Source organism: Mytilus californianus, unplaced genomic scaffold (genome assembly GCF_021869535.1).
Source record: "Mytilus californianus isolate M0D057914Y unplaced genomic scaffold, xbMytCali1.0.p SCAF_26, whole genome shotgun sequence".
Classification (NCBI taxonomy): Eukaryota; Metazoa; Mollusca; class Bivalvia; order Mytilida; family Mytilidae; genus Mytilus; species Mytilus californianus.
Window position 1 is genome coordinate 1,602,452 of NW_026262675.1, and position 27,003 is coordinate 1,629,454.

The 27,003-nt window shown below is 34.0% G+C and overlaps 3 protein-coding genes across 4 annotated transcripts in view; 1 reads left to right on the forward strand and 2 right to left on the reverse strand.

Annotated features, from left to right (window-relative positions):
• LOC127732641 (dedicator of cytokinesis protein 9-like) overlaps nt 1-27,003 on the forward strand; it is a 401,298-nt gene that overhangs the window by 251,746 nt on the left and 122,549 nt on the right. The gene's annotated exons all lie outside the window — the stretch shown is intronic.
• Nucleotides 699-19,221, reverse strand: LOC127732649 (sulfotransferase 1B1-like). Its single transcript, XM_052241764.1, has 5 exons — nt 18,990-19,221; nt 18,076-18,396; nt 15,990-16,093; nt 8,405-8,570; nt 699-952 (listed from the first exon to the last, which is right to left on the reverse strand). Exons 1-5 carry the CDS (start codon nt 19,162-19,164, stop codon nt 840-842), a joined length of 879 nt encoding a protein of 292 aa, XP_052097724.1. The 5' UTR covers nt 19,165-19,221; the 3' UTR covers nt 699-839.
• LOC127732650 (sulfotransferase 1B1-like) overlaps nt 26,044-27,003 on the reverse strand; it is a 29,123-nt gene continuing 28,163 nt past the window's right edge. For both annotated transcript variants that reach the window (XM_052241766.1, XM_052241765.1), the window contains exon 6: nt 26,044-26,308. In XM_052241766.1, the coding sequence (XP_052097726.1) occupies nt 26,196-26,308 (113 nt within the window). In that variant the 3' untranslated portion in view covers nt 26,044-26,195. The remainder of the gene's footprint in view (nt 26,309-27,003) is intronic.

Below are 27,003 nucleotides of genomic sequence, written 5' to 3' on the forward strand. Positions count from 1 at the left end.
TACGGCGGGAAGGAGAAGCGAAAACTTCGTCCTCGGTCAATATAATCTGAACAGGTCCATATATAACGTATTGACCTCGTCAAAAGTCCATAATTGATAAATCAGACATTATGTTATCACTTACCGTTATCCGATTCTGTACACGTAACATGAAGCACACAAGTTAATCATGCATGTTAATATTATTCAAGTTTATGTATAGTTGTGTATTTTAACAAGTTTCCTTATTAAGGTGTCAATGTCTTTCTCAGATATACTTTGCGCTTCAAGTGTTGAGATATTTCGATTTTTTTTTTACAGGATTCGAACAAATTAAATTGTCTTGTGCAAAAAGGGCATTTCATAAAATTAAATTAATCGCAAACAAACGACAATTTCATTCATTTACTTAATAGAAAACAAAGAATATGGGGGTGTCCATCAATGACTCAAAATCTGTATATGCACAGCAAACTAAAACACACAAAATGCAAAGGAACAGCGCTTTTATTGCTGTTCTTCATCTCAATGTCACAGTGAGGCCTTCAACACGAAGCAAAAAAACTCTCACCTCACTGCAAGTTTAAGACGGCCCCTATCACCGGCTTGAGCAGAATTCTTTGCAAAATTTGGATAGACTTTGTAAGATGTAAAGTTAACATAAAAAGTTTTACAATTAAGGCGAGTAGGCATTAAAAAAAACCAACATTTCTAGTATATAAACTAGTCCTCCGACAGTTCCAATACTGTTTTATAACTTTTTAATATCCCAAGTTTCAATTCAGAAAACAAATTACCAAACTACTAAAATGAATGGTAGTAACTACTAGGAAACGCTATAACTATTTCTTGTCTATTTGTCATAGATTAAAACGAAGGTTCATGTCTACACCTGTCATATTCTTTTCATACACTTTGTCAAACAATTCATTCTGTGTCACCGTGAATACATTCTTCCATCCTCCTACTTTTCCTGAAAAATACATATAAAACAGTTGTAATAAATACATACCTAGATTTTTAAGGAGGGTGTATAAGAACAATTATTTTCATTTTTCATTAAGTGAAAGAAGTTTGGAACCCCAGTTCAAATTAGAAGGACACATTATTTCGAATAAATAAATACTTAAATTTAATTGACTAATGTCGTGTGAACATCTGAATAGTGCTATTTGATAAATGAATAGAACTTTTGAATTTTCCAAATTCAAAGAACCAATAAAATAAGCCTTATCACTTCGTCTCCATTAAGGATGATAATATTTGTAATACAAATAATTTAAATTAAAAAAAGTAATGGTCACAGTATACTTATTTTATATCCAGAAAGACAATTAATTAAGTCATTGAAGTAGTTACCGTAAATTGGGAAATTTTGGAGTCGGGATATTTAGGCGGTTTTTCTCACGAAATGCATGTGTTTTATTTTGGTTTGTGTAATTTTGGTGCTTTGTTCAATTGATATGTTTATTTTTTGAAAAACAGTAGTGAGCAAGCTCATTCATATTTACTTTTATTTACCCGTTTATTGACAAAATATCATTGAATTTCTCAAACTAGAAATAGGACAAAGTTAATCTAATGAAGGAATCGGATACGGATGCAAATGCAAAAAATTCTGTCTATTGTGGTTCAAAGCTGAAAGAAAATATGAAATAAAATCTTTAACATTAAAATCACTTTTTAAATAGATTATTTATTTTTTACAAATATCATATGAAATAAATTTTAATCATCTCTATTGCAGAACATGGTAATTTATTGATGATCAAGGATTTACATTTTAATCCTTATGTCTCTGGCAGTACATGTTAATTAATTTGAGATAAAGGATTACAGGCAGTTTTGATATTCTAATTACCAATAACGGTGTCTAATAAGTAATAGCCTGGCATATTTATGACATGTGTGAATAAACATTCATGTTGTGTTTTCTTAACAATTTCAGAAAATGGAGATTTAAGTAAAAATTGTAAAGTGTTGTTGTCAAATTATATCAAGTATTTAATTGCAGATTTGTCTATGTATAGAATTGTAGGGAATATACGTAAGATATGATAACAAAAAATATTTTCCCCATAATTAACATAACGATATTGTCGTACCGGTACGCGATTTTGTCGTTTCATTTTTAGTGTTTGCTTTATTTTCGTGTTTAATTTTGCACTTTAATTGGAGGCACCAAATAAACCAAAATAAAACTACAACCAAAATAATCCAATTTACGGTATATGACAGTCTACACTTCTAATAACTATTCATTGTTTTTTTCGACAATGAAACCATTCTTTATCTTTTCTATTCCTTAATATAAAGAACCAACACCCAAATTGCTGTCTCATGAATCAATTTTTTATGAATTAAAACTAAATGTGTATACAGTTATGGTATGTTATGGTCCTACACCCTGTCTTTACTATATAGTTTTATTTTGGCATTGCACAAGGTCATGCTTTACTGTTTATGACGTCTTTACACTAAATCCCTTGAAGACCTACTGACTGATACTTTAGTCTGAGAGAACACGATTTATTTATTATCTGTTATTAGCTTTGGACTAGCTTTTGGTAGCTGCGAGTACCCTCAGATATGTACTTTATGTTTTTTTTATGCTAGTTGTATGTGGTGCTTGATACCAATAAGTCAAGTCCAGCCATTTCCAACTGAACTTTTAAGTTTGATTTTATGCTGTGCTGTTAGACCACTGTCCCAAGTAAGGAGGAGGGTTGAGCGCTCACAAACACGTTTTACCTTACACAAAAACTTTCCCATCAGTGTTATGAGGAAGATCGAATTATATCGGTATTACACAAGTTTTACGGTCACCATTTACAAATTGGTTGACCGATACGATATGTCAGTGTCTTAACTCACTAGCGGCATGTTTTCGCAGTCTTAGATCTTCGGATATCAGAATATGTTCTTATCTATAATCTATAATTTTACCGATTGTGTCCCATTCCCGTTTGTAACATTTTTACTGTTACATGGCTGGAAATGCATGCAATGAAGGAGATACGTACACTGTCGATGCAACCGGTCTCGCTCTTTCTGGATTTCCTGAGCTTTTGTTTCTTTCCTAGATATGGCTATTTTGATAGATTTATGAGACTTGAACATCAGTTAACTACAGTTGCCTTGATTTATCCGCGTCACATTATGTATGTGCCTGTCCCAAGTTAAAATAGATATAGGAAGATGTGTTACGAGTGCCAATGAGACAACTCTCCATCCAAGTTACAATTTATAAAAGTAAACCATTATAGATCAAGGTACGGCCTTCAACACGGAGCATTGGCTCACACCGAATAGCAAGCTATAAAGGGCCCCAAAAAATTACTAGTGTAAAACCATTCAAACGGAAAAACCAACGGTCTAATCTATATAAAAACGAGAAACGAGAAACACGTATGAACTACATAAACAGACGACAACTACTGTAAAGCCTGTCTGTCATAACTGTTTTTAGTCCCCTACCGACGAAGTCGAAGGGGACTTTAGGTTTGCACTTCGTCCGTCCGTCCGTCTGTCTGTCTGTCTGTCCATCTGTCTGTCTGTCCATCTGTCTGTCTGTCCATCTGTCAGTCCGGCAAATCAGTTTTCCAGACTTTTTTTCTTCGTGCTAGAAGATATTGATTTGATATTTGGTTTATTGTTTTATCATGACTAGTTACAGGTCAAGTTCAATTTTCACGCTTTTAGCTTTTCTCTTTGTTCAGTTAAAGCCCTTTCCCTAGAATAAAATTTTTGATGAAATACTTATTAATTAGTAGATTTCTGTTCAAAGGGAAATAACTAATTTTTTAAAAGATTTTTTGGATTTTTTTCTTTTTCTTTGGTAAATTGTTTGAAGAATTTAGTGGTAGGTTTGTTGGTCATTCTTGAAGATATTGATTTGATAATTAGTATATAGTTTTATCATGACAAGTTACAGATCAAGTAGGAATTTTGTTCCAGTCTGATGATTTTGTGCAGAGTTATGGTCTTTGGACATAAAAAATTCACTTAAATAATCACTTTATAACAGTTTTTTTCGTCATGCTTGAGGATTTTGACTTGATATTTTTATGTAGTTTACACCATGACATTTTAAAGATCAAATTAGAATTTTGTTCCATTACAATGAATTTCTAACCATGAAATACTCTCAGAATGTTTGTTCATTTATTGTTTCGTCATAAATCCGATCGTTGCTTTTTCATTTGAGTTGTTTCATACCTCTACTGGTGCATCGTTAGTTTCCGAGGGTATCATCAGCCCAGTACTTCGGTATTGACATTAAAATACGGATATGGTGTAATTGAAATATGCTGTTACAAAATTTTGGAAATTATTTTAGATTAAGGAATATATCTCCCTCAAGCAAAGGTATGATTCCTTTCACGGTATCGGCTATACTTTTTTCTGCATTTTGGATTTATCAGCTCGTCAATGTTTAAATAAGTTTTTTGGATTTTCAAATATTTGGCCTCGCGCTTCATTGGTGCTTCATCTGGTGCAATACAATTGGTAGTGTTAATCTTATTAGTGTTATTGTTATTGCTACCACTTGGTCGATACCTTGGTTGGTGGACTGCGATGCCCAGAGGTTAGCACTAACTCAGTTGTTATTGAAATTTGCTGTACACAATTTTGGAAATTATTTTAAATTAAAGAACATATCTCCCTTATATGAATCCTTCAAAGACTTTTAAAAAAACAAGAAGATCAAAGAAGCTAGATCATTTAATATCACATACAAGTATATTGGAGATGTTCTTTCCATTAACAATCCAAACTTTTCTGATTCGGTCCCATTAATATATCCTCCTGAACTACAGATTAAAGAAATCATAGATACAGCTTTCATTTCTTGCAGCGGCTACTCAGATATTGTATCATTAGTATCATTAGTGATTGAGCAAAAAAAATAACGAGAAAGGGTTTTGTCAAAGAACGACTCAAAAAAGTTCATCGGAAAGTACCAAGACCTAATAGATAAATATTCAGTGTCAACTTAACTAATAATACAAGATGGTCTCGAGTTTAAGATTCTAGGCGCTGAAGTTGTGTATCTTTTTATTTACTTTACAGCTTTCCCTTTTATTTTTGGCTTTGGACGTTCCTGCTACAGGTGGGTCCAGAGGTGCGATTCGGGTGCAAGAGGTTACTACAGTGGTGGCTTCATTTTGTTTACCCTTGTATTGATATTCTATTTGATGACAAACGGGAATATACATGGTTCTTAACCATTTACAAGATAATAGGTCATTCTCAAATGGCAGGGGGGTGGGGTGCCCTTCATTTTATTTGTTTTATCATGTAGAACATTTTTAGTTTTTTAGATTCTCCAATTGTATAAATACTTTTGTGTGAATTGAAAAATTATGTTTATCGTCTAAATGACTATTAAACCTTATAGTCATACATATGATCCTGTGATCATTACTGAATACCCATGTAACTATCACTAACGGTTCTCAAGTTATAATCATTTGAAAATAAGATTTAATGAAATCCAATCGGGTTCTATAGCTAACCCTTCCCTTCTTTTTGACCCTCAAAGAACCCCTTGATAGAACCCAATGCACAAAAAACCAGGATTGCACCACTAGACATATAAGTCTAACATATTGTGGAATCCGAAGTAAATCTGACATGGGGTTTTGGAGAAATGCTGCGGACAAGTTCAAGTTTGATAAAGCGGCGGAAGAGGGAAGAGGAAGAATAACTGAGCAAAACCAACGGATATCCACTGTTGCCTCTAATTTACATAAAAAACTTAAAGCTATAACCAGACCCTTATCTTATACGAAACTTCTGAATCCACTCATAAATGACGAGTGACATAGAAATAGAAAATTCAATTTTCAAAACCACACCTTAAAAACCAAATACTCTATATGCAGATAATGATGGAATGTTGTTACATAAAAAAAAAGGAAATTTCACCATTGGAATATTGAATTCAGCTCTTGTGTCGTACGTTTCGCTTCAACCGACCATAACTTGTGATTTACTGGTTATAGATTAAGACATGAAAGGATCAAGGAGTATTATGTTAGCTCTTCGATGTCGTATTTGATTTGGCCTTCCAACTGATCAGATGCGAACGCCACTGATGAGTTTTACGTAGACGTACAAAATTAAGAGCCTGGTATATCTGATGAGTTTTTATTTCAAGTTAAAACTTGAAAGATCCAAACTTCATATCCACAGAAATTATAATCATTTAATGAAAGAATATCAAAAGATACCAAAGGGACACTCAAACTCATAAGTCGAAAATAAACTGACAACGCCAAGTACACAATCTTTGTACCATTAAAAATATTTTTATTACCACAATATAGTTAGTTTACAGTGTTAGCTAAGTACCCATTAAAGGAGTAGGTTCGTTAAGGTCCTAAAATGGCTCCTATTTCAGGCTTAGATTTAAAATTAGGATAAATTTACCAATACCAAAATGAATAATAGCTAATACAATGACAATATCGAAAATATAATTGTATTTTGAAAATTTACGTACTTGCGCTCTGTTCATGACGTCACAAATTGCACTCATTTTGATTTTCCACGAAAATTCAATGAAAATGGATAAATTTCCATTGATTTCTTGGATGGGAAACATAGAACGAAGGCATCGACAAAAAAGATCTTTTAACGTAATCTTTGTTATGGCATTTGACATATCTGACACACATATTTAGTTTATCGACGCCTGCGCTCTATGTTTCCTAGGCATTAATTTGGTTGAAATCAGTACGATTTTGTCAAATTTTGCAAAAATCTCGGTTTTTTTACCATTTGGGATGCAAAAATCAACGCTTCAGAATCAAACTTTGACAAAAATACTTCTATTTAACTTCCGCACATGTCTTTTCATCAACTTAAAACATTTTTTATCCTGAAACATAAACGTATTTACACTTTTGGTATTTAGCTATATTTTGTTAAATATATTAAGTTAAATGCCTCTATTTCAAGAAGAATAAACTCACGAAAACACGAAAAATTCACTAAATTCGCGTTCATTGTTTTGATTTTGACCGCCTGACAACTTTACGGAAATATCAGAGTGATTATTAACAAGGACTCTGTGACGGGCAACTTATAATATCCGTGTTTTAAAGATTTTAATGATATCAAGCCAGTCCAGTTCAAACCATTATCACGTGGTACAATTCTCATTTACATATTATGAATATTAATTAGCAAAAGTACTACTAATTTCTGGCTATGAATCACCTTTTGACGTCTGGCAACAATCACTTTTTAATTGTGACGTCAAATGTTTTGAATTATGATGTCAAAGTTTACGGGAACCTATGTGATTTTACGTAATGGCGGACAAATTTGCATACAAGTGTAAATACGTCTATTGAACTCAATAATCGGGCCAAATATGGCCCTTACCGAACCTACTCCTTTGATTATTTCATATCTTGTAGATTTGGAAAATTATTACACCCCATGTGATTCGAAATGTTTTTATATAATAAACAGATATCGTCCTTTCACTGAATAATTTTTAAAAAATACACCCTATTAATTTCCTGTCCATCCCCTTTAGCTTGAAGTAAAGGATATCACAAATACAATTGGGTCATGTTGTCTTGGGATTCCAAATTATTTATAAGAGGCAACAGTACTGTAGTGCAATTATCACAAAACCATTAAGAAAGTAAGTAGAAAATAAAATCCGAGGAAATAGCAAAAAGAACGAGACAAGATGCGATGACATGGTTTAAACCTAGTATCTTTAATGAATTTATCTAAAAATCACAAATTAAAGTCGGCTGTGCGACGAAAGTGACGAATTAATTATTTCCATGGGGATATTTCCTTTTTTATGTAACAATGTTCAACCGACGCTTGCGTAATGAGTATGTATTTTTTTTTTAACGAATAAATAATTTCATTTCTGTTATTAGCAATTTTCATATGTTTTACTCTAAAAATATTTAAAGTAATTTTATGTCTATGTTAATTGTTTTAACTATTGGGTTAGAATTTTTTTCTCTTGGATATTTTCTGTCTTATATTATTCTATTTATTAAGCAACATAATTTTCATGGAAAAAATATGGCACCTATAAATTTGTTTAGCATGTAATTCAGGGAAGATCAATTTGGCAAAACTAAACTTTTCTATGATGGAAGTATTTGTTTATCCAATCCATGATTTTAATGCTATTTAAAAAAAATACTTATATTATAACTCTCTTAAGCTTCTTTGTAGCTAGGTTAAGCTAGGACTATGCATACAAAAAAAACATCAAAATTTTTTCAATCAGTTTTTATGAAGCGATTCCGTAATTGATATTTGATCAGATTAAAAATGTATTTCATTTGGTGCAATATGATCAGGGAAATGTTATTTTAGATACACATCATGATGCCAAACTATGGCTTTAATTCCTATGGTTGTTTCTCTAGTTACCTACCTTCTCTATACATTCCTGCAGTGTTGTCTCTCCAGTCCTCATCGTTCTGTATTTTCTCTCTCTTCATGTTTTCTATTTGACATTTTATTCCTATTTCACCAATTAATTGATCATCACACTTTATACACAGAAAATCTGACAATCTCTTTATTTCCTTTGTGTTATTCTATAAAAAAAAATATGTTGGAAATATCTTTTAAATCGAATAAGGTTTATCACTTAAAAGATAAACCAATTTAATGAAAGAGATTTGATTAATATATTTATTTTCCATAAAGACATATTTCATCATTCGGATCCGCATCTCGCTTCCGGCTTAGAAACATCACGTGACTTCAGCCTCACATTTGAACTAGCCGCTTCTAGATAAGTGAAAGTTTCAAAAGACAATCGTCAAAAAATCTTCGACATCCGCAACTTATAGATTTCTAATCAGATATGAAACCACCGAAAAGGCCTCGTAATGTTCCCAAAAAGGTTTCACAGCAGCCTGCAGGTCCAGCAAAGAAATTTAGAAAAGGCAAAGTGCCGTCAACACGAGGAGCACTTTCAGAATCACAGAACACGACAAGAACCGTACAAGTTTCTAGAACAGCGACCGGTTCTAATTTGTCAATTGCTAGTGGTCCGGCAATTAACATCGTAGCAGACGCACATCAGGAACCCCCATTCGTGCCTTTCAGGATTCAGGATGAGATGGATATAGAAAGTCCAAATTGCAACGAGGAAAACACACTGGACAGACCAAGGGGAGCTTTGTTACCACTGAATCCACAACCAGGCCCCAGCGGGGTGAAGAGTCCAGCAAACAACCTTGGTATGTTAACTGTCTCAAATCAATTTGTTTCACACGGGTCGGCAGGTTCTGGGTCTTTAGATACTCGTTTACAAGTGGACCAATCCCCTCCATACATTTCAAGTGTTTTTGATCCCATTTCATCCCATATTCCGGTCAAAATTAAAGAAAAAATATGGAACGGTGAGTTCATTGACCTGAACATTCTTCTAAAATCCACCCGGGACCTTGTAAACGAGCAAAATTTAGAGGGTGAACTGGTAGTAAAGGGGGGTGTTTTATCCTTAGTTAACCAAAAGAGAAGTCCCATAAAAAGTATTCATGTCTGGACTTCCGCATTCATGATTTATGGAAGTGTAATGCTTGAAAAATGGCCCAACAAAGGTCTGGAGTTTTTCAAATACATGCAAACAGTCAGAATGGCAGCCTCAAGGGGTTACTCTGGAGGCTGGGTTCATTACGATGAGCAATTTAGATTACGTAAAGCTTCTTCCCCCTTTTCTTCATGGGGAGTTGTCGATATGGAACTGTGGTTGCTATGTGTATCTACTCCGAACGTTAGTCCTTCTTTTAATACAGGACTTTCAAATGGTAATAACCATCAATTGCACAATGGGAATTCATCGACAAGTGGGGCGTCGAGTCAAAATTTAGGACAACGCCGGGTGTTTACATGCAGATTATTCAATAACAAGGGTATTTGTACATTTGGCAAGAATTGCAAATATACTCACAAATGCTCGAAATGTAATGGTAGTCATCCCTACTTAGAATGCAGAAATTAAGTCCGCTTTGTTTTTATTTACCTTGTTTTGTAAATATTCTTTTTCCCTAGAAATTATATTTAGATATCTTTCAGTGCAATTGAACTTGTTTCATAGAAATGGCCGAGTTATCTCTCCTTGTACTAGTACAAATGTATTTACTATATTTTCTCATGTTATTTAATTTGTGTTTGTTTTTGTTTTTAATTTGCAGGTTACACGCATTTGTATTCTCTAGGTAATTCGCCAATAAACGTCGATGAAGTAAAGAAAGCTCTCATAAATTACCCGCATCAAGAGGTTGCGCGAGACCTGATCCAAGGTCTCGAAGCTGGGTTTAAACTAAAATACTCCGGTCCGAGACTTCCTGTGGATATAGATTCTAAAGAAATGAATGGGGAGAAAGCCACCATAGCTAGGGAAAAAATCTTTAAAGAAATTAACCTGGGAAGGGTAGCTGGTCCTTTTTCAGAACCTCCGTTCCCCACCTTTCGGGTTTCTCCGATCTCGGTTATCCCTAAAAAATCTAGTTCAGAATTCAGGTTAATTCATAATTTGTCCTTTCCTATACATCACTCCGTTAATGACTTTATTGACAAGCAGTACTGTTCTGTAAAATACTCAAGCATAGACGACGCTGTCAATATGATTCACAGATTGAAAAAGAACACGCTCTTGGCCAAGTGCGACGTAAAATCGGCTTTTCGTTTGCTAAGACTCTCTCCGGGTGATTTTGATCTGATGGGGTTCAAATTTGAGAATCAATATTTCTTTGATAAATGCCTCCCAATGGGGGCCAGTATTAGCTCGGCGCTATTTGAATCTTTTTCCACCGCCTTGCATTGGGTTGTACAGCAACAGTCAAAAAACGTCAATATTTTACATTATTTGGACGATTTTCTGTTTGGAGGCGAGGCACAAACTTCACAATGCCACGACACTTTGAAGTGTTTTCAGGATTCTTGTAAACTTTGGGGGGTTCCGTTAGCAGAGGAAAAAACGGTCGAGCCAACGGAAGTGTTGATATTCCTTGGTATAGAATTTGACACCATCAACATGGTAATGCGTCTACCCGAAGACAAACTTGTTGAGTTAAAATCCAGAATTTCTTTTTGTTTAGGTAGATCCAAAATCACCCTTCGGGATTTACAATCATTGATTGGCATACTAAATTTTGCATGTCAAGTAATTGTCCCGGGTCGAGCCTTTTGTCGTCGTTTGATTGACGCCACTTGCAATTTGCGTAGGCCCCATCACAGAACCAGAATAACTAAGGCTATGAAAGAAGACCTTAATATTTGGTTACTATTTCTATCAAATTACAATGGTACTACCGTAATTCTGGATAAATTCTGGTCATCTAACTCTGATCTCGAATTGTTCACTGACAGTGCAGGTGGGGTCGGAAAAGGCTTTGGTATTTATTTTGAAGGGAAATGGGCCCAGGCGAGTTGGCCCCACAATTGGATAATTTCTGGAATTTTAACCGATATTACCTTTCTAGAATTGTTCCCTGTAGTCGTTGCTTTGAACATTTGGGGAGGCATGTTAAAAAACAAGAAAATTTTATTTCACATAGATAACCAGAGCGTAGTTTCTATAATCAATAAAAAGTCTTCAAAGTCGACAAGTGTTATGTCCCTGATCAGAAAACTTGTATTGGCCTGCTTGGAATACAACATATTGATTAAAGCCGAACATATCCCAGGTCATTTGAATTCTCTTGCTGACTCCCTCTCTCGTTGTGATTTTCAGAAGTTCCGGAAACTATGCCCCACAGCAGATGCAAACCCATACACGATTCCGGCCCACCTCTGGAAAGGTTAAAAGACGAGGCAGACCTATTACTTAAATGTTCAATGGCTCCCAACTCCTGGAAAACTTATAAAACAGCAGTAGAATGTTTAAAAAAGTTTCGCATTATTTATAACTATCGTGATATTTGGCCTGTACCTATCGACGAAATAGCTCAATTTATAGCATACCTGTCGTACAAAGGTTTCTCTGCGTCTACTGTTTCTACTTACATCTCCGGATTGGCCCACACACACAAGATTAACAATGTAACAGATAACACGAAATCATTCATCATCTGCAAAATGATTGAAGGATTGCGTAGAAAAAATCCGCAAAAACTAGATGTTCGAACGCCGATATCGTTTGACTTGTTAAAACGTTTAATTCACAGTCTACGCAGCGTTTGTAATTCTCAGTATGAAACTATATTGTTTTCTTCTGCCTTTTCTCTTGCGTACTTCGCCATGCTACGAGTAAGTGAGTTGGCTATAAACAGTCGTACTGACGAAAGCGGACATGCATTGAAATGTGAAGATATCACTTTTGTTCAGAGTAATGGTCAAACCGAATTACATGTAAAAATATGCAGCTCAAAAACCGATCAAAAGCATAATTCCATAACCCTGATCATTCAGAGCCATGCCGATTCGAATATCTGTCCAATTACGCTATTGCAATCTTATTTGCAGGTTCGCTTCTCCGGCGTAAATGGATCTAATAAATTATATACACATTTTAATGGTTTGGCCTTAACAAAATATCAATTTTGTTCCCTGCTTCAAAAATGTTTGGGTTTCTGTGAACTACCGTTTCACATCCGTTCTCATTCTTTTCGGATAGGACGAGCTACTGATATGGCAAAAAATGGTGTTAAAGACGATATTATCAAGCAGTGCGGCCGATGGTCCTCCGTTGCATATTTACGCTATATTCGTATCTGAGTCTTTAACTTTCATTACAGCTCAAACAAGTGTTTTAAATATTATAATTCATATTGCCTCCTTTTAGGTTCAAAAGCTATTTGGTTCGTCGGATCTTCAATTGTATATTGGGCACAGACTAATGCAAAAACGAGAAACGGGGGCCCAAACATTGGTCTTCAAAGCAGAGGGGTGTACATACGCTGGTTTGGAAAAAGGGGTATGTTGTGGAATGAATTTAATGCCAAGGTATCACATGCAGTTGACAAATTTTCTCCTCCCGCCATGATAGTCATTCAGCTTGGTTCCAATGATCTGGTAAAAGTAAAAACCTTGGAACTTATCCAAAATATTGAAAGGGATATTCTGAGTCTGCATTTACTTCTACCTAACACTCGCATCGTATGGAGCGAAATGCTAATGCGTAGGTATTGGCACGGTGCTAAAGACGGAAAAGCTATCGAGAGATCTCGCAAACGAGTAAACTCTTCTATTAACCATTATGTCTTGAATGATGGGCATTGTATTATTCAGCATCCCAATATTCGAGCTCGAGAGATGAACTTGTATAGATTTGACGGAACTCACTTATCCGATATTGGATATGATATATACTTGAACAACATACAGGGGGGTATTGAAACTTTCCTATCATCTCACAAAATTCGCCGTTTCCCCGAAGTCTAATTTGGAAAAGAATTTCTAATAATTTTTCAAGGGGTTGAAAAAAAGGGGGGGGGGAGTATTTAATGAGTGTGTATAGACTCACTCACGTGGCAAGATTAAGGGGTCATGATCCGTTCCTGTATTGTACGTCGGATCATATTAGTTTTTTACTTTCCTGCGTTACCGCAGGAAGTTCTGTTGAGACCATCTCATGTCTACCCTGAGTGGCCGGTTCTGAATTGGTACCAGTTCGAGCTTAACTGTTTTATGATCTAAAAATTGTTAAATTGTTAATCTTTACTCCCCTGAAACCAGGGGGTGATGCGAATAAGACCCGACGTATTTGGGGATCATGGCCCTCGTTCTCTTTAGGATTTAACCTGGAGGAACTTGAGCATCCATTGCTACCAATGGTGCACAGATTTGTCAGTTAAATCAATCATGTCGGCATTCTGTTATCATGTCAGACCTCGTCATTCAAAGTGAACTGTGGCCGTTAATTCCACATAAATTGTTTGTTTGTTATGCTTTGCCTTAGAATTGATTCTTTAATTAATAAGGTTTATCACTTAAAAGATAAACCAATTTAATGAAAGAGATTTGATTAATATATTTATTTTCCATAAAGACATATTTCATCATTCGGATCCGCATCTCGCTTCCGGCTTAGAAACATCACGTGACTTCAGCCTCACATTTGAACTAGCCGCTTCTAGATAAGTGAAAGTTTCAAAAACCCACCCACCTCCCCTCACAATCTACCAACAATTACTTGTGTCTGCTGCTGTTCTATTCATTTTTCAGGCTGTTCAGAGAAAAGCCTGATACATAATACGTTGGGAAAAAATAAAGATGACTAGACTAAGCCGATGGAATTGCTTGCTGAACAAACTTTTGAGAACTATCGTATTCCAAATTTGAGTGAGTGTTATACAGTTTTACCAGGACAATCAGCCACCAGCAATGCGATTGGAACAATCAGTATGATTATTTAGTTTATCCACCAGGAACACATATAGAACTTTAAATTTTTGTTATGAACTTTCAGCGTTTATATCTCAAATAATAGTATAATTGTTCATTATATGGTAATAAAATGTTTAGTCACAGTAAAAAGTTGTTTGGCGGGATCTGGCAAGATTAAGGGGTCATGATCCGTTCCTGTATTGTACGTCGGATCATATTAGTTTTTTACTTTCCTGCGTTACCGCAGGAAGTTCTGTTGAGACCATCTCATGTCTACCCTGAGTGGCCGGTTCTGAATTGGTACCAGTTCGAGCTTAACTGTTTTATGATCTAAAAATTGTTAAATTGTTAATCTTTACTCCCCTGAAACCAGGGGGTGATGCGAATAAGACCCGACGTATTTGGGGATCATGGCCCTCGTTCTCTTTAGGATTTAACCTGGAGGAACTTGAGCATCCATTGCTACCAATGGTGCACAGATTTGTCAGTTAAATCAATCATGTCGGCATTCTGTTATCATGTCAGACCTCGTCATTCAAAGTGAACTGTGGCCGTTAATTCCACATAAATTGTTTGTTTGTTATGCTTTGCCTTAGAATTGATTCTTTAATTAATTATACATTTATATTGATGTTGAGATCGACAATGTAGAAATTATGCCGTATAGAAGATTTGAATTACTATGTAGTTTTAGATTATGGCCTATTACAAGGCTGCCTCGTATAGTCAACTGCAATCTATACCAGAGAGAACGAAAAGGACGGTATAATCGCGAATTCAATCATTGCAATGAGTTAACCGGGCTATTCTGCCACGATACTTTGTAACTTAAAGATTTATACCAAAGGTTGTTAACTGAAAAACGTTCAATATCTATACAACAAGTTTGTAGATCAGTTTTGTTTTTTAGGGAATGTTCAAATCGTCATTTCACATTGCGTTAATTTAATTGTCAATGACAGTAAGGCATTAAATAACTCTGTGCATCTTAAAATGAGTCACAAATACTATTTCTAACAAATTTTAAAGGGGAAGTAAGTTTCCATAGAGTGTAAAATGCATTTATGTTGTTCTAGAAACATGTTAATATTCAAACCAATAAGGGAAAAGTAAAAACAGTTACATGTGAACGATGAAAACTTTTTAATATCAAGCTCAAACCACTTCCCATGTTGAAAATTCCTTTATAGCTATAAGACTCTTTTTCACCATAGCAGACAGGGTTATTGTATTGACATGTTAATATATCATTGATATGGTCTTATATATAAATACATTGTTAACAAAAGTATGATTTCTTCGAAATACTAAGGATTTTCTATCCCAAAAATGGATTACCTTAACTGTTCTTGGCAAAACCTTTCGTAATTTTGCGTCCTCAGTGCTCTTAAACTTTGTACTTTATTTGGCCTTTATACTTGGTCGCTGATGAGTCTTTTCTACCGTACAAAAGAATAAGCCTGTCGTCTTTAATGAGTTTTTTTTTTCGTGTTGCTCAAATGTTCAACTATATTATTTATAATCTATATTAGTTATAAAAAATCATCGGTTTGAACTAAAACAGAATTTGGATCGAAACTAATATGATTTTATTTACATGTTTGAGGTTTAATAGCCAATAAAACGGAGTTGCCTCTTTCCTTTGGTGTCATTTAAAACATAAAACAAAGCAATACCGTGTGCATATCTTCATAATGTATGACATGTATAGGATAGTCTTTGTTTTCCTCCAAAACCTTGCACCAATCACGTACATAATCAAACCAAGACTTATAATCAACTGTAAAGTAAGACGAAATACACGTGTTCAAATAAACAAAGGTAAGAAACATTTAAATTATAAGACGAAACACTAAACAAATAAAAAAAACACCACGTCCCAAGTTAGGACAGAGTCATGCGTTTTTTTTTATATCTGTACGTATAAACGTATAAAATACAATTGTAAAATTATGTTTTACTTTACAAAAAAAATATCTTTTTTTCAAAATGTGTTCTATTCATCCTGTCCAACCAGTACTTAGTCTTCTTGATCTGGCCGGTATGATGGGAGAACCGGTATTCAGAGGGACCGGTTTAGAGAGTTTCACTGTATAAGCAACTTAATTGATTAACTTTGTTGTCTTAAATATGCATGCAGAATTTGACAGTGGATGTTAAGCTAACATCAATTAATCTATGATTCTATCAAATATATTGTACCTCTAATGACTATTTTCCGGACCATATGCGTATATACTCATATGGTCCGGGTAATTAATACGACGAGCGTTGGACAGTCATTGCGTAAGGCAAAACTCTTCAAGGTGTCATAGATTAAGAGTTTCGAAAAAAAAATGAAATTTTGACTTAGATAATAATTTGGTAGTCATTGTAACGTGATAACTGAAATAAAATGAATTTTACTCACAAGTTAAAATTATATTAGAAGCATTATGCATGGTCATTATTAATCTGTCTTTACGAAACACTTGAAGTCAACTGTATTACACATTAGCAATTGTAGCATTGAACCCCCTATTTTCCTTATTTTGGTGTTTCAATTTGTAAATTAAGATTTCTTAAACATTTCAAATTATTTTCAGTTATTCAATTTGTCCATGCTCCTCTTTATACGATTTACAATTACAGTGGTTTATACGTACTGCCCCTCTATTCTTATTTAGAAACCACTGTTATTGTAGGATCATATGAATAAGAGTATGAACACATCAGTTAAGTGAAAATAAGTGGAAATTAGAAGAAATTAAAGAAAATCTAATCTACACGACGGGGAAAAGAAAAAAAATGTCCCAAACACCTGTGGTTTTACGTACGGACGAAACTGTCGACAGTATAAAGGTTCTGAAAATTGACTCTAGATAGCGAGGGCAAGACGATTCAGACAATATGTAACAAAGATAAAGGATTTCAGTTAATAACTTGTGCCGATTTTGGTTTAGAGAACGAGCTGTGTCTGTTAAAGAAGTTTGATTTTATTCGAAAAATACCTATATGGTCTAAATATGGTCCGGCCCGTTAATAACCAAACGAGTATATACTGATATGGTCATGACTATCAAATAATCATATGTTCCGGAACAACTATATATGAGTCACACTAAAAGTTTGCCCATTGGTTTACTTTAATAATTAGCAGTAGGTTAATTTGTTACAGATACATTACGGTAGAAGGCTAGAATAGACTTACTGTAGAAAAAACAAGAACTAGAATATAAAACAACGAAAAACTTAATAAAGGTGCAACAGCCAAATTAACAAGGTAAAAAACAAAAATTCAAATATCCATGCGGTAAAAGACAAAAAAAAAAAAAAAAGGAAAGAAAGCGAAACAATTGAGACCGAGTGTTTATTATCAAAGCCGTAAAAATATTTAGCAACTGCAATGACTGTTAACAAAATGACAGTTGAAGAATAAAAATGAAGGCCATATTACAGGAAGTCGAAGCATCGCTATTTATATATAGTTTGTGTTTTTAAGTTTTTGCGTTTTTATCTTTTGAATTTGATGGGGGTAGCTTTTAAAATAAGTTTTTAATATTTTCAATTTTATAATCATAACAGCTTCGCAACATTTATGTCGTAAAACACATGGTATGTTATGTAAATTGCGTGTTTATTTTCAATAATATAAACGAAATAGGTTATTTTTATCTTATTATTTCCGATGCTTCATCACACAATAAAACCAAACAAATTATTTCGAGAGGAATGTGATAAGAATATTCTGTAAAACTAAGAAAGATCAAAATAATATCGTACTTTCTCCTTTCAAATATCTTTCGAGGTAAGAGTTCCAAGATCCAGTATATTCATACATCAGTATGTTTCTATGGTGATGATAAAATGACACAGCTACGTCTTTTGGATTTCGTACTGTATAAATAATTTTACATTTACGTCTAACAAAATCTTTAGGTAGCATCGAGAGGTAAAGATGAGAGTTAAGTATCCTAGGCGAGGTTAGACCGTCAAACTTTTCCTTGGGGATACATTCTATCATCCAATCGTCTTTAGTGACTTTAACAAACTCTGCTTTTTGTCTGTATAACATCTGTACTATTTCCCAGATCCAATGTGTTCCTTGAGGGTAGACATAGACAGCAATTTAGAATGATATAATTCAAAATCATTTTATACGCTATTATTGGACAACCGTATGAAACTACAATCTTGTTTTCAGAAAATTATGTCATGCAAGGTTTGTCATGTTAAAATAATTCTGATAAATGATCTGTCGAAGGTTTTCCTTAAATTCTGCCTTTAAAGTGAAGGGAGGGTGTTTTATTTCCTAACACGGCCCCCCGTTTGTCCGCAACAACACTTTCAGTTACCTAAACTGCATTTCCCTTAGCTTAAAAACGGAAATCCCCATTCCTTAGCTTGTGAACATGTTGGGTTGAACACCGGTAAATTGACGTATAACTGAGAAATTAATTTACTAGGCGATAATCTGCTAAGTAACTACTAATTAAAACGTTTCCACATCTAGATACTTAAAAATAATCAAATATTAATAGTTTAATACAATGATTATGATGTGTTTTTATTTGAATCCTTATGCTATTCAAAATGTTCGAATCGAGTGAATTCGTTCCATTTATTCAAATTTCAAATCTTTTATTTCAACAGCATGCTAACAGTTCCTTCTAAGGTAGTAATTCTTTAACTCTTACCTGATTTCGGGTAGTTACAGATTATAATGTCGTCATCTCTGGCCTGCCAGTAATCAACCCTTTTCCGAAAGTCACTTTCTTGGCTTTCATAACCGAAATTAGGCAAATAATATCCATCAACCTCCAACACCTTAAAATGGTTCCCATCGGAATCTGTTAGATCCGTTAGAGGCATTTTAAGTCAAATATTCTCTTTTATTTACCAATAATGCAAACTGATTCTAAATGAAATAAACGTAATCTCTTATCGATCGTTTTTAGACTGAATGGTGAAGGTTGATAAATCATTGAACGGACCAATTAAATTATTTGTTTTATCATGAGCTTGATCGATTGAATTTGTATAAGCCATCAATATTGTTTTAATGGAAGGAAAGGATTATGCTGCTTTTAGATATTTTACAAAATTATTTTCAGAATAGACTCAGCTAGTACTCAGACTTGTGTAAAACTTGTCAGATAGATTTTAACTACTAAAATTGTCACTCATCTTTGCACATGAGAGTTTGATTCTTAGTTCCTAAATAATTTCTGAAAGTAATAAATCATGTCAGTACCCAAGCACTTACTACTGAGTCGAAGATATCCGCGGGGAATAAAACACCACCAGAAGCGATATCGACCCAGTGCTAGATAACGAAAATACCACATTATAAAAATTGTGCGTCGGAAGCTAATTTTGTGTTTATCTTAACCCAAAAACTATGAAAACCAAGGATGTATAAGTACTTGAATACGTGAAGCGGTATATGGTTGATGGCATAATTTAAATACTACACTGTGTCCGTCAATTTCCCATTCATAAATGATGTAATAAATAAGCTTTATTTGGAGTCGGCATAGTATACAAATAAGGACATAACATAAGCTCTAATGAGCTTTTAACCGACAAGTAATTAAACTAAGGCTAAGATTGCTGCAACTCAAACATGCATATTGTTTTCTTTAATTGTTTAACATTTCTTACCGATATAACATGTTACTTTTATTATTCTTCCCTTAGTTTATTTATTTTGTATTCAAAATTATTTATTTTGTACAAAATATTTCCTTTCTCTATTGGTACTGTACATGTATACCTAACAACAAAATTATTTTCATTTACCTGTGTTTAAAGTTATTGCAAATGGATGGTATTTTTGTTCGAGCATATTGTTTTTCTTCAATTGTTTAACATTTCTTACCGATATTACATGTTACTTTTATTATTCTTCCCTTAGTTTATTTATTTTGTATTTACATTGTGTCATAGGTCAAATTTATTTGTTCAGTGTATGTTCAATGGTGTAATATGTCCTTTGATTGAGTTAAGCTATTTCAGTTGATATTTTATAGTGTGTCTTTCTATGTTGTGATGTTACACTATTGTTTCAGAAAAAGGGTGAAGGTTTGGTACCATTAAAACGTTTAAACCCGCTGCATTTGTTTGCACCTGTCCTAAGTCAGGAATCTGATGTTCAGTAGTTGTCGTTTGTTGATGTGGTTCATAAGTGTTTCTCGTTTCTCGTTTTTTATATAGATTAGACCGTTGGTTTTCCCGTTTGAATGGTTTTACACTAGTAATTTTTTTGGGGCCCTTTATAGCTTACTGTTCGGTGTGAGCCAAGGCTCCGTGTTGAAGACCGTACTGTGACCTATAATGGTTTACTTTTATAAATTTTGACTTGGATGGAGAGTTGTCTCATTGGCACTCATACCACATCTTCTTATATCTAAAACACTGTAATAATATTGTTGCGTATTGTTTTTATCGGTGGTATTTATTTTGTTATTAATAAATTAAAACATAACTAAATAAGTATTGCTATACGGTAATTAACTCTTATGGTCCTATATCTTATTGATATATATATATATATACTATATTGGCATTGCAGAAGGTCATTTGGTCACTGGGTGACAGTTGTTTCATTGGCAATCACACTCCATTTCTTATTTTTATTAAGTTGACCTTTAACAGTTTTGATATTCCTGTTTTTGACTTGTTGGAATTGATGCTCTCATATGATTTTTAGTTTTTGCTTTCCAAACTATTGTCTCTAGTGTACTTTATAATATTATTCCAAAAACACGTGTTGTTTTCCAGGTAATCGATACCATAAGTTTTCTTTGATTAAAAGGCTGCAAATAATTTTCAGAATTATGGAATAGCTAAACAAGTAAAAGAGAGGCGAAAGATACCAAAGGGACATTCAAAAATATATAGAAATATAAAGACTGAGCAACACGAACCCCGCCAAAAACTGGGGGATCTCAAGTCCGCCGGAGGGGTAAGCAGATAACGCTCCATATGTGGCACCCGTCGTGTTGCTCATGTTAGTACAAACCCGGTAATAAGTCTAACCAACTAAAAAAACCGGCACACCCAACTGATATTACCCAATATTATACATGAGAAAGCATTTGTGCTCAACATTCATTTCTGCTTGGAGGGACAAATTAAGCATGTACTATGGTTACTATTTTTTTTTCATCTGAATAAATTCATTGTGGGATACTAGTTATCATCAAAACAAACATGACTAAGCAAAAAGTAGAATAACAAAAATGACGAACTCCAAGCGAAATTCAAAACGGAAAGTCCTTTATAAAATGGCAAAATCAAAAGCTCAAACACATTTAACGAATGGAAAACAACTGTCATATTCCTGACTTGGTACAGGCAAGAACTTGAGCTCCGGGGAGAATGAAATGTCAGGTATCTAGAAACCAAAATTGTTACCAATACTTTCTCCAGAGTTCCAATATACATAACAACCCTTTTTGGACATTCACTTTTAAAACAAATGGGCAAGGTTTCACCTGATCCTGGTTTCCCGCCAGGTCTAGAAGCACATGACCAGAAAAAATATTCAAGAACAAAATAGACATATTTAAGAGATTTCATATAGAAACCAAATTATTAAAGAATTTCATACTATGTACAGCTATTCTTAGCAACTATGACCTTGAGTTTTGACCAACTGACCTTAAATCGACAAGCTTCCTACTCTTTGAACAATTAACCAGTTGAATATGTTTTTCAGAAATCCAACAATTGTTTCTCAAAACAGTTCCTAGAAACAACAAATTGCAATTAATTATTGTTTATTTTCAGTCTATTATTGTCAGGTATAATGGCCTTTGCCATTTATTCAAGTTTAATTATAAACATAAAAAGGAAACTAAAGCCAACTTTAAATAAATATTTTAAGTACAAATGAATTATCAACCCAATAATCGAAATACGTCTTTCCCCTTTCTGTATCTTCTAACTTTACAAGTTTCATTTCAATTAATTAAGAAAAACTCAAGTGACAATCTAGAAACCACTCTCCCGAAAAAGACTTTTTACTAACAGCGACCTTGAACTAGGACCTATTTACTCCAAAATCAATAGCCATCTGCCTTCCCCTTTTCTATAATTTCCATGTGTATAAATGAAGGAAACTTTATAAATGTCGTGCGTCCGAAGCGCTTTTGTAGATTTACCTTTCACAAGGAACGCTAAAACTCAAAACATTTGAAAGCCAGGGATGTATAAATACGTAGAAACGTTTGGAGCTATATGTCCAAAAAAGTTACCGAAAATGAATAGCCAATTCACCTAAGGTCAACTTTGTCTAAAGGAGTTGGAATCTTAGTTTCTTAGTAATTTATTATTCTAAATCATTCTAAAACGGGAAAACCAACGGTCTAATCTATATAATAAATGAGAAACGATAAACACTTATGAACCACATCAACAAACGACAACTACTGAACATCAGATTCCTGACTTAGGACAGGTGCAAACAATTGCAGCGGGTTTAAACGTTCTAATGGTACCAAACCTTCACCCTTTTTCTGAAACAATAGTGTAACATCACAACATAGAAAGACACACTATAAAATATCATTTGAAATGGCTTAACTCAATCAAAAGACATAATAACACCAGTGAATATACACTGAACAAATAAATTTGATATATGATACAATGTAAATACAAAATAAATAAACTAAGGGAAGAATAATAAAAGTAACATGTTATACCGCTGTGAAATGTTAAATAATTTAAGAAAATCAATATGCTTGAACAAAAATATCAGCCATTTGCAATTACTTTAAACACAGGTAAATGAAAATAATTTTGTTGTTAGGTATACGTGTACAGTTCAAATAGAGAAAGGAAATGTTTTTTTACACAATAAATAATTTTGATGTTCATAGTAAGAAGAAGTGAAAATTTATAGTAATACCAAACACTTATCAAAGCTGGTATATAGACCAGATATAACCCTGAATAACATTGAATAACAAAAAAGCATTACAATTAGTATCAACAGGTCAAATAAACAAGAAAGTACGATTTGAGAGTACTGGCAGTTACTGAAAGCTAGTTAAAAGCCAAAAACAATTAATAATAAAAAATCATGCATCAGAGACTAAAATCAACTAAAACGCATCCCAGGGATTTAGTATTTTAACGTCATGGACAGTCAAAGAAGACATGACTTGTGCAATGCCAAAAATAAATGTATCGACAGGCAGTAGGATAGTTAGGAGTTAACCTCTTTATAGATCAAAATGAACGTGGGTGTGTCTTTATACATCCCGTTTGAAAAGAATACAAATTTAGTTATGTTTTAATTTGCTGATGACAAAATCGATATTAGTACCAATGTAAACTATATTCAAAGATCTAATTACAACATTGGTAAGATAACCTTTACTAATAAGTTTGTTTAAAGGTTCGATGAGTTTACACGGATCATATAGTGATTTCCGCGCTTTAAGTACAATATTACCGTAAAATTTAGGATGTGAAATACCGTTTTTAATCAGTTTTCTACAGGTACAGCCAAATTTACTACTCAAATCTTTGTATCTATGAAAGAATTTAGTAAAAGTTTTACGTAATTTATGGTAACGAAATCCCTGACTTAATAATTTACCAATGACGCATTGATTACGTTCGTTAAAATCTATGACATCACTACACACACGGGCATAACGAACGAGTTGGGATATATAAACACCGTATGATGGAACCAAAGGAACATCGCCGTCCAAAAAAGGAAAATTAACAATAGGGAATGAAAAGTAGTCTCTTTTGTCGTAAATTTTAGTATGGAGTTTCCCTTTAGAGATTGAAATGTCCAAATCTAGAAAAGGACAACTACTGCTGTTTATGTTAGATTTAGTTAAAGTAAGTTCTTTTGAGTAAATTTCGGTAGTATATTTAGAGAACTCTGGATTATTTAACGAAAAAATATCATCTAGATAACGGAAGGTATTGTTGATATGTACTGACAGTAATGCAACTTCATAGTAAATATCAATGATCTATCACAAGTAGTTCCTTTCAAACTAACTTAAGCAGAAAACTTAATATTGAAAATTGCTTATTAATTCAAAGTCACTGGACCATGACTTAGGGGGCAGGGCCTCGAAATATTCGTCGAACTGATATGTACTGATTATCAAGTTGAATTTGCGTATTTTGTATGATAGAAACAAATGTTTTCTTTGTTTCACCAGCAAACCGGAAAAGGACGTGATAAGTTTCGTGATAAGTTCTAGTCAAACTTATCAACGTCGGTTCATATATTATGACGTCGGTGATATGTCCGGGTCAAAGTTATTAAGGTGAGCAGAGTGATACAGACAGTGGGACGACCGATAAGTACTGATAGTAATGCAACTTCATAGTAAATATCAATGATCTATCACAAGTAATTCCTATCAAACTAACTTAAGCAGAAAACTTAACATTGAAAATTGCTTATTAATTCAAAGTCACTGGACCATGACTTAGGGGGCAGGGCCTCGAAATATTCGTCAAACTGATATGTACTGATTATCAGGTTGTCTGCTTATTGATATCGTAAAATATCAGCTGCGAGTCACAATATGAAGTTTTTTGTCGAGTGAGTGCAGCGAACGAGATCAAAAGTGCTTCATATTGTGTCGAGCAGCTAATATTTTACAATATAAATATGCAGGCATCCCGATAATCGATTTATCGGGTTGAATTTGCGTATTTTGCATGATAGAAACAAATGTTTTCTTTGTTTCACCAGCAAACCGGAAGATGACGTGATAAGTTTCGTGATAAGTTCTGGTCAAACTTATCAACGTCGGTTCATATATTATGACGTCGGTGATATGTCCGGGTCAAAGGTATTTAAAAGGTGAGCAGAGTGATACAGACAGTGGGACGACCGATAAGTACTGATAGTAATGCAACTTCATAGTAAATATCAATGATCTATCACAAGTAGTTCCTATCAAACTATCTTAAGCAGAAAACTTAATATTGAAAATTGCTTATTAATTCAAAGTCACTGGACCATGACTTAGGGGGCAGGGCCTCGAAATATTCGTCAAACTGATATGTACTGATTATCAGGTTGTCTGCATATTGATATCGTAAAATATCAGCTGCGAGTCACAATATGAAGCTTTTTGTACTGATAGTAATGCAACTTCATAGTAAATATCAATGATATATCACAAGTAGTTCCTATCAAACTAACTTAAGTAGAAAACTTAACAATTGTTGACTCCGGATCCGGAGCCGTCGCCGCCGTCGTCGTTGTCATCGTCGCCGGAAAAGCAACCCCTATGTGTCGCTTTCCGAAACTTTCGTCGGAGGCTAGACAAAAACCAATAAAATATTAGAAAGTATAAACTCCATACATACATGAATCAGGTACTCAGAAAGCGTAGGCGTACTTTATACGAGATCATACGACAAGTGTAGGTTGAAAAGTTGAATATTCAGGAAGTTTAGTATAAATCTGACAGACTTGTTTTAAAAGAGTTATATATATACATACATCAGTTTTTTATCCTTTTATTTTGAGGCGCTGTATACCTTATTTGGCGGTTTTTCTGATATTGATGAAATTTTGAATGTATTCTTCATCTAAATATCGAAAAATGATGTATGTGTCTATTCCAGACATAAAATCAATTAAAATTACTGTGTTCAACAATGCAATTTTATAGAGCTCCATATTTCCATAATATAAAACTGACAGATTATAATATATAACATTTTAACAAATATAAGAAAAAAAAACTGGTTATAATTGGACATAGTGTGTACTGACAAATATTTGATGTCACAAAATATTTTTTCATTAGCACCATATATATTCAAATATTGGATCCCTCATCCTATAAAAACGTTGAATGTTAAATTCTGGATTTCTTTTAAAAAAACTTTCTACATTCTTTTTATACAATGAATTGCATTTTGACTTTTGACTTTGACATTTTCTCTTTATAAAACTTGTCAAATAAATCGTCTTGTGCGACAGTGAACCAATTTTTCCAATCACCAACTTGTCCTGTAATGAAAGAACATATAGAATATAGTGAAATGTGAAGAAATGGTACAAGCATACACATTTCGAATTGTTGGTTTTCTCGTTTGAATTGTTTTGCATTTGTCATGTCGAGGCTTTTTGTAGCTCGTTGTTGAAGGCCGTGCGTTTCCCTGTGGTTGCTGACTTTTGTGTCGTTTGGTCTGTTGTGGAGAGTTGGCACTCATACCACATTTTCTTATTATAAAATAAAGAAGTACATTTTTTTGTAGTTATATTTGTTTAATGCCTAGGTCACACACATTCACGGGTCACCTCGCCGGTTCCACTACGGATTAAATCTCACGGATGATCCCGGAAATGCAGTTTCCGTAGTCCGATACGGATGCAAAACGGTGTGACTACGGGTTTTGACGTATATACCAAGGGTAATGCAAAAAAGGGGTCATTTGGCGACATGAGTGATACGGATTTTTACGGTACGACGCGGTTAAATACGGGAATGACATGGTATAATACGCATCAACACGTGTCGGGGCGTATGTACTGCGGATAAACAGCGGTTTGCTACGGTATAAGTAAGGGTTAGTACGAATGAGAACGGTCTGATACGGAATAGTACGAATCGCCACATTTTCTGAGCCGTTAATCATTTCTAATTAAGGTGGATCATCGGTATATATTTCCTCATATAGAATTTTCTTATACTTTGCCAAAAT

What these genes read in the sequence shown, in the direction of transcription:
- LOC127732649 (XM_052241764.1), bottom strand. Translation starts at nt 19,164, where the DNA reads ATGCCTCTAACGGATCTAACAGATTCCGATGGGAACCATTTTAAGGTG. An exon ending in AAGATATTTGAAAGGAGAAA is followed by an intron (nt 16,094 to 18,075) that starts GTACGATATTAT and finishes CTTACTTTACAG; the next exon opens with TTGATTATAAGTCTTGGTTT. An exon ending in ATTATGAAGATATGCACACG is followed by an intron (nt 8,571 to 15,989) that starts GTATTGCTTTGT and finishes TTTTTTTTATAG; the next exon opens with AATAACACAAAGGAAATAAA.